Below are 8,130 nucleotides of genomic sequence, written 5' to 3' on the forward strand. Positions count from 1 at the left end.
AAATAGAAAAACGAAAACAGAAAAACGTTCATCAATTTGGGGCACGAAAAAAGAAAGAAAAAACTATATAAGAACCAGCGAACAAGGAAAAACGGTTTTGGGCACGGACATTCAAAAGAAATAAAAGCATGGAAAGGTTGGAAATAGTCACAATAGGACGGCTTGTCGGGATGGTTACTCCCTTGGTATTTAACGAGGACGGCGGCGGTTCGAATCATTTCGGACGCGTAGTTTTTTTGCAGGTTTTCGCAACGAGAAAATAAGGCAGAATGGGCCGGCCCAGCGCGTACAAGGGGTGTGCGCCCGATTGCAAACTGTATTGTAGCGGGCGCTTAGAGCGCCGAATAGGATTTGGCATGTCTGCTGCTAAAGAAAGAGCTTCACTGCATGCCATAACCAGGCTCGGCCCTGAGCGGTGCAGCGGAACAGGCCCCGGCCGAGGTTTGTATTTATAAGTAGTGCAATGGGCCCGTCACCATAGTAGAAATAAACCTGAGTGACTAGAACTAATTCAGGAGGCCGCTCCATAAAGCCCGTTACTAGTTAATGAGGCCCACTGTGTAAACTCTTATATATCCATAAATAAAAAGGAGGCCCGTAACGACAACCTTGCCTTTTCTTTACAATTTCAAATCGACATCCAAATTACAATACCAAATTCGAATGGCAAACAGATAGCATCACAACACGTAAGACGCACACAGACTCACGTTCCCCGCCATGTACAGAAGTCACCAGGAAACCTCTACAGGCCACAGAGCGGCAGGTCGAGCGGCGGCGGCATCGTGGTCTGGAGCTCGGTCTTGCCGTCCTCCACCACCAACGCCATGGCGAGCCCGCCGGTTAGATGCGCGTCGATGTGGCAGTGCACCAGCCACACGCCTGGGTTGTCGGCCAGGAAGCGCACCACGGCCCACCCGCCGACAGGCACGCCGATGGTGTTCCGGCTGGGCGGGTCGACCATGTTGAACTTGGCCTCGTCCCGCCTGGGGTTGTAGTTGCCGAACCCGGTGGCTAGCACGTAGAAGTGGTAGCCATGGATGTGCATGGGGTGCTCCTCCGCGGCGAAGATGCCCGTGTCCTGGAACACCATCTGCACCACGGCGCCGTACTTGACGCGGTACAGCCGCGTGCCCTTCACGGGCTGCCACAGCGCGCGGGGGACGTTCTGCGAGGTGTAGTCAAAGACCACCGGCGGGCGAGCGGGGAAGTCCTCTGTGAAGACGCCGGGGATGCGGTGGTAGTGCGCCTGCAGCAGGGAGACGGTGTTGGGGAGCTGGAACGACACGTTGTTCATGCTCGCCCCGAACCGGGTGTTGTTGGGGCCCTGGCAGAACGGGCCCGGCTGGCAGTTGAACAGACCGAAGCCAATGGTGGTGAACACCTCTTGTGTCACCGGTCCAGGCACCTTCACCGGCCTCGGGCTCCGGATGAGGTTCGAGAACCCGGTCGCCGTGTTCGTGTCGTTGTTCGCTGGCAGCATTGGGAACATCGGCGCCGGCCCTGCGCGGCCGGGATTGCCAGAGGATCGGGGACGGCCTAGGCCGGTGTGGCCTCCAACGCCGGCGCCTGCCCCTGTGGGCGGGCAGCCGGCCGCGTTCTTGTATTGGAAGATGGCGGTGGCGGTGGTGTTGTCGAAAGGGACGTTCTGCGCAGAGGCGTAGACGCGGGCGCCGAGGTAGTAGCGGCCAGGGGCGGCGTGGGCGGTGACGAGGACGTCGGTGGTCTGTCCGGGACCAAGGAGCACGACGGTGGTCTCGAAGGGCTTGGTGTACACGGCGTCGGCGGCGACCACCGTCATCTTGTGGCCGGCCAGGGAGACGAAGAGCTCGGAGTTCATGGCCGCGTTGATGATGCGCAGCAGGTTCGTCTCGCCAGCGACCACCGGAATGATGCTCGTCTCTGTGTGGTGATGTACATGCACAGCGCGCAAATGATTAGTTATATTGTATACATGCACAGCGCCATTTTCCCATTTCAATACTGTATTGTACTCCGGTCGTAGTGTTAGACAAGACCTGTGCCAAGCTTCTCTGTAAAAAAGAAGACCTATGCCAAGCTATGAGTTTTTTCCAAACCACTTTCACGTGCTGAGATGTATTTTTTTTCAAACAAGAATTAAGTTCCTTTAGTCGGTTTAACCATATCTGGAAATTTGTACTGCAAGGGAATGGAATAACTCAAAAGAACACTGTTTGAAAACGTTTTGTTTACTCAACAACCGCAATAATTAATCGATCTCCCGCAGGACGCTCACCTTGGCTGGAGCACGGAAGGAAATCCCCGGGCTGGCCGTTGATGAGGATGGTGTCAGATACGTTGGGCGGCGCACCGGTGACCATGGACTGCCTGAGCACCGCGATCGGGTCCCTCCTCCACCACTCCGCTGCACATGGACCAATGATCCAATCATCAGAAACAAAACAAACCAAGTGATCGACCTCAGCGACAGCAGACAGTATGAATCGACATGCGTACTGGAGTAGTAGTACGTACCCAGGACGACTGGGAACTCCTTGTCGGGCTTGGGGAAGGGGTAGGGCATGCCGCGCTTGGGGAGGATGATGAGCGCGCCGTGCACGGTGGCGCGGAGCCAGGAGCTGTGCGCGTGCCACCACAGGGTGCCCTCCTGCTCCTGGATGGTGTAGCGGTACGAGTAGCTGGACCCCGGCCGGATGGGGCACTGCGTCACGAACTCCGGCCCGTCCGCCCACCCGTTCCGCAGCTGCCGAAGGCCGTGCCAGTGGAGGGTCACGTTGTACTGCGCCATGTTCACCGCCCTGATCGCCAGCGTGTCGCCGTTGTGCACCTCGATGGTCGGCCCCGGGAACTGCCCGTTCACCGTGATGATCCTGTTGGTCTGGCACAGCCGCTTCACCACCGTCTCCTGGACCTGCATGCACTCATTGCCAACAACCAGTTAAGCATTTACAACGGACAAGTAATAAGAATGAATATATACGAGAAGAGAGAGAGAGAGAGACGGGCACGTACAACGAACTTGTAGAATCGCTCCTCCGCCAGTGCGCTGGGGAGCAGGAAGGAGAGCAGAAGAACACCAGAGAGGCAGCAGCCGAGCCCCATGAGGCGTCTCGTCGCCGTGATCGCCTCCATCGCTCCCACTGGCTCCTTCCAATGGGCTGGCTAGCTGGCTGCTCACTTAATTCTGGCAGGTGATGTTGTTGTTGTTGCCTTGATGACAAAACCAGATGCGAGACTGGCTATATATAGGGGTCGTCTCGCCGATCGGCCAAGTAAGCCGAAGCGCGCACGGGGGGGAAGGAGGTCAGTGCGGTTGTTTGAGGTTTGGAAGATTAGGTTACGATTCCGTGCGATTCGATTGCGCCTGCTCTTTTAATTCTTGCCCTTTTTTTTTGAGGGGAATAATTAATTATTGCCCTTTAAGGACGGTCTGCCCATGGTTCAAAAATGGTGACGGGGAGTTGTTGCACCCACTGGCGCCATGCGTTGCGTTTCACTTTGCTCATGGAATTCTTCCTGCTCCCTGTGCAGAATGGTAGATCGGCTGGTGCTTTACTGACCGCATTAACTCGGTCAATCGACAAGGTAGTAGATAGATCATCGAGCAAACGTTGAAAAGCAGTGATCCCTTCTTTTCTGCCTAAGAGCATCTCGGGCCGGTCCTTTAAAAGGATTTAACTATTTTATTTTTCGTTTTGAGGAGTTAAATCGGACCTGGTCAAACCCTTATCTTGCTTATAACTCCTTAAAAGTTTTAAGCGCCGGCTCGGCTGGCCCTCAAATATACTTGTCCGACGTTAATTCTCAGCATAATTTTGGCCCTTTCATCCCCTCGCACTGCATCGGCACCGGTGTTGCCTCCGGCGTCCACCCGTAGCCTCAGCCGCCGGCCCCTCGACACCCGGTAGCCTCCACCGCCCCTCCTGCCCCGCTTAGCCGGTCGCCGTCTACTGTCGTCGTCGAAATTGATACATATAGCCGCTGCTGCAAAGATTCTGTGGCCAAAAAAACCATCATAGGAGCTTCGTTTGTTCCAAAACAAAGCCGGCGGAAGACAGAGATGACGAGCACCGACTGAGGAGCTTGATGGTGTCGTTATCGTGGCAAGACCGATAAGCTTTGTTAGCGAGCGGGGCAGTTTGAGGCTCGCCGTCTAATGCCATGCCGTTTACTATCGGTTGTCTCACGCGCTCGTTGTCCACCCCTAGCTTCAGTATTGGCTCAACGCCGTCGGACCAGGATCTCACCTCCTCTGCCTGCAAAGTGTTCGACGAATTACTTGCATGCATTTTTTAGCTATTTTCATTCGTTTTGTTGTTTTTTAAAAACAAATTCAACCTAGAATATTGCATATCGTAGATGAAGAGGTTGAAGGAGATGTTCTTTGATGACTCTTTGTCGGACGAGGAGGAAGAAGACGATGATGATTTCGAAATGGTCATTGTCGTGATCATCAATGAGGACTTTCGGCGGTTAGCACTAGGATCACAGTTTGACCGCTTGTACATCAATCGAGATAGAACGGAAGGCCATGAGAAGCTTATGAAGGATTACTTCAACCCCAATGCAACTTATCTGCAGAAGTATCTTTGTTGGCAATCTCGGATGCACCGAGTATCTTCCTCACCACTGAAAGAGTTGTGGAGAAGCATGATGAATAGTTTTAAACTGAGGAAGGATGCATCGGGGTAGATAAAGGGGGAGCCCATTGATGAAGTGTGGCGTGGATGTTCGAGTGCTTGCCTATGGTTGTTCCTTCACGATCATTTAAAAGGATTTAAACAAAGAAGAAGACAACGGAGACTATTGGGTTTGAGTGAAAAACGAGGTGGGATGCTTGTAACTCAATTGATTGCATGCACTGGACATGGAAGAATTCTCTAGTGATGAAAAGATCGGTACATAGGACACTCCAAATATCCAACAATCATTCTTGAGGCTATTGCATCAGAGGGTCAATGGATTTGGCATTCATACTTTGGATTGCCTAGCTCCCGTAGTGACCTGAATGTGCTGTTGAGATCACCACTCTTCGTAAGGCTTGTTGCAATCCTTGCAACTACATTGTCAATGGTCGTTAATACATGATGGCTTACCACCTCACATATGTCATCTATCCTCCATGGGCCACATTTGTGAAGACAATCGTGTGTCCTCAAGGCAACAAGAGATCCCACTTTGCAGTGCGTCAAGAGTCGGCAAGGAAGGATATTGAGAGAGCTTTCGGTGTGCTTCAGAAGCTCTTTACCATTATTTGTGGCCATGCTAAGTATTGGAACCTACAAGTCTTATGGCTAATAATGACATGTTGCATCATTTTGTATAATATGATCACTGAAGATGAGAGAGGCATGGCACAGAACTTTCGATACATCACCAATGAGGATCCTATTGAGCCGGAACATGATGCAAACATGATATAGAGATTCCTCCCAGTGCATCTAAGCATCGAGAACCGAGAAATTCATCCTCATTTCATAGATGATCTTGTTGAACATCAGTGGCTACTCCACAACGCTTGATTGATGTGCTTCTATCATGCTCTTTACTTCATTGGACACCTCCGTGTGTTTGAGTTTGAATAATTTGATTTACAAACTTTAAATTTGTAATATTCATGAATTGGTGTGAAATTTTATTATTAAGTTTGAATTTAATATGTGTGCAAATATGTAATTGAAAGTAGCATGTAAACAAAAAACCGTTGAAGAATTGACGAAGATATTTTTTAAGGAATTAAGTTTTAGAGGTTCAGCTAGGAGTTGTTTTTATTTAACTCCTCAAATATAAGGAGTTAAGGTATAAGGATCATTTGAGGGACTAAATTATAAGAGATTGGCTAAATTTTACGAGACCAGCTAGAGATGCTCTAAGAGCATCTCTAGCCGTTTGGTCCCCCAGCACACCCGGCGAAGGGCTTTGGGCGTTTGCGCTGGCGGTTTTTTCGGCCTGGGGGAAGTGAGTTTCCAGCCGCGCCCCCTGGTTTTGGCCCCCGGACGCACAAAAATTCAAAGTTCTCTTTTCCGCTACCAAAAAAATGACACAAGTTCGGCGATCATCATGCCACAAGTCGGCGATCGAACATAGCCAAAGTCTGGCAATCAAAAGGGTAGGAACCATAGACATGGAACTCAAACGGCAGGCTCCTCTGCCGTAGGGCTGGGAGAGGTCGGCGTTGGCGTCGGCGTTGTGGGCATAGCTTCAGTGCTCGTCGTTGGTGTAGGCATAGTCGTGGGCGTGGGCTTGGGGCAGTGGTCGCTGCCGGTCCTGACATCTGGTTCAAGATGAGGCCGTGCTCTGCCAGGTACCACGCCTTCAGCTGCTCGTCCATCGTCGACATGTCTGCTCCCATCAGGAACGCGAGGTCGTTGCTCCTCTTCTTCGTGGCGATGTTGGTCCTGAGAAGATCAAGTTTGACGTCCTGCTTCGTCATCAACGCCGACCACCACGCTTCGGATTTCTCCTTCCTCTTGGCGGTGTTGCTCTTGGCGTCAACAATGCATTGTTCTATCAACGATTGCAGCTGTTCGGCAGCGGTTGTTGCATCCCTCGCCGCCTTGGCTCTTTTGTTGCCATCAGGACACCCTTCTGCCGCCATCGAGGCAGGCGCGTCCGGGTTGTAGAAATTGTCCTTGGCCTTGGCGAGAGCGAGCCGGCACTCTGTCCATTTCTCGCACGACTCGATCCTGGTGGACACATGTAGGAACTTGAACTCTTGGTCGATGTTGTCCTGGCGAAACATGTCGAACATCCGAACCATCTGCATAGTCGAAGAACAAGTGTGGGTAAGTACACGGCAAAGAGCTGGACTGCCGAGCGATGGCCATACCTGACGCTCGAAGTTGGCCACACTTTCCGGGCAAGCCATGACCTCCTCTTGAATCCCATGTCACTTGTTGCAGGCCTGCTGGATGGTTGCCCAATGGTTCGCTATGGCCTTCTCGCCGCGATCCATGTGGATGCTGACGAAGTCGGGGTCGGCCAACTTGCGCTGGTCGAATGTCGTCTTGATTCTTCTCTAGTAGGGTGATTCTTCTCCAGTAGGTGTCGGCGTTTTGATTCACACCGGTGATCGGGTCGATGTTGACAGTCTTCCATGCTTCGGCGAGACACTCATCTTCCTTTGGTGTCCACTTGACGCGAGGCTCGCCTGGCTTGGTGTTGGTCGCCCGCTTCTTCTTTCTCCTGTTGGCCGCTGGTTCTCCTCCACCTCCTCCTCTACATCGTCGTGCTCGATGTCCTCCATGTCAACGATGGTGTCCAGCGTTTCGTCTTGCATGCGGAACCCGGGGCACGAAGAGGCGGCGACTGAGCCGTTCGTGATGATCTCATTCATGTCGGCGTCGGTGCTGCTGAACTGTGGCGCCGAGTCGTGTGCGAAGGGTAGGGCCCCACGACGTAGAGTCGGCGCAGGCGAGCCTGAGTACGTCGGCGGTGAGTAGCTGTACTGAGTGTTGAGGCCGGCGGTGAATGCGGGGGAGGGCGTGCGCGGGTCGGGGTTGAAAAAGTGGGGATGCACGCGGGTCGGGGTTGAAGCTGGGGGGACGCGCGCGGCGCCGCGCCATGCGGGAAGGTGATGTTGGGGTTGAAGTTGCCATGCGCGTCGCTGTCGACGTACCCAAGCGAGGGCGCGTACCCCCACAGTGGAGGCAAGAAGTTGGTTGGCGACGCGATGCTTTGCTGGCTCCCCCACGCGCCTTGTGGGCACTGGCCGGCCTATTGAGGCGGAAAGTTCGCCATCCCCGCGCGAGACGCCTCCTCCTGCTCCGCCGCCGCGTCCCTGGCCTTCTTCATGTTGAGCCTGTTCCGCCGATCGGCGGTGACCACTGCACGACAATCAACGTCGGCCTTCCACTGGGCGTTCGTCAAGCCCGGGGGCCTTGGCATCGGCGCCCTCGGCTTCCTCTGCTTTGGCTGGACAGAATCGGTGGCTAGGCGAGGGGGCGCATACTTCTTCGGTGGCATGGCGGGCAGATCTGGGGAGAATGGCGGGAGCGGCGGGGGGAAGGGGGTCGGCAATGGGAAAATGGAGGGAAAGGGGAAAGACGGCGGGAAAATCGACCGGTGTCGCCATCAACGCGGGCCCACGCACCTTTTCGCTGCAGCCGGTGCCCCCAGGCGACCCCCTGGGCGCTGGGTTCCGCTTGG

The 8,130-nt window shown here is 53.7% G+C and overlaps 1 protein-coding gene across 1 annotated transcript; it reads right to left on the bottom strand.

The window, feature by feature from the left end:
• Positions 1 to 543: 543 nt before the first annotated feature.
• Positions 544 to 3,182, bottom strand: LOC119296383 (laccase-3-like). Its single transcript, XM_037574778.1, has 4 exons — positions 2,995 to 3,182; positions 2,497 to 2,893; positions 2,258 to 2,386; positions 544 to 1,902 (listed from the first exon to the last, which is right to left on the bottom strand). Exons 1-4 carry the CDS (start codon positions 3,112 to 3,114, stop codon positions 746 to 748), a joined length of 1,803 nt encoding a protein of 600 aa, XP_037430675.1. The 5' UTR covers positions 3,115 to 3,182; the 3' UTR covers positions 544 to 745.
• Between the last annotated feature and the right edge of the window lie 4,948 nt (positions 3,183 to 8,130).

The sequence above is a fragment of the Triticum dicoccoides genome, chromosome 4B (genome assembly GCF_002162155.2).
Source record: "Triticum dicoccoides isolate Atlit2015 ecotype Zavitan chromosome 4B, WEW_v2.0, whole genome shotgun sequence".
Classification (NCBI taxonomy): Eukaryota; Viridiplantae; Streptophyta; class Magnoliopsida; order Poales; family Poaceae; genus Triticum; species Triticum dicoccoides.

Coding starts and splice junctions, on each gene's coding strand:
- LOC119296383 (XM_037574778.1), bottom strand. CDS start 3,114: ATGGAGGCGATCACGGCGACGAGACGCCTCATGGGGCTCGGCTGCTGC. Junction 2,894..2,994: donor AGCGATTCTACAAGTTCGTT/GTACGTGCCCGT, acceptor GAGTGCATGCAG/GTCCAGGAGACGGTGGTGAA. Junction 2,387..2,496: donor GGAGTTCCCAGTCGTCCTGG/GTACGTACTACT, acceptor GTCCATGTGCAG/CGGAGTGGTGGAGGAGGGAC.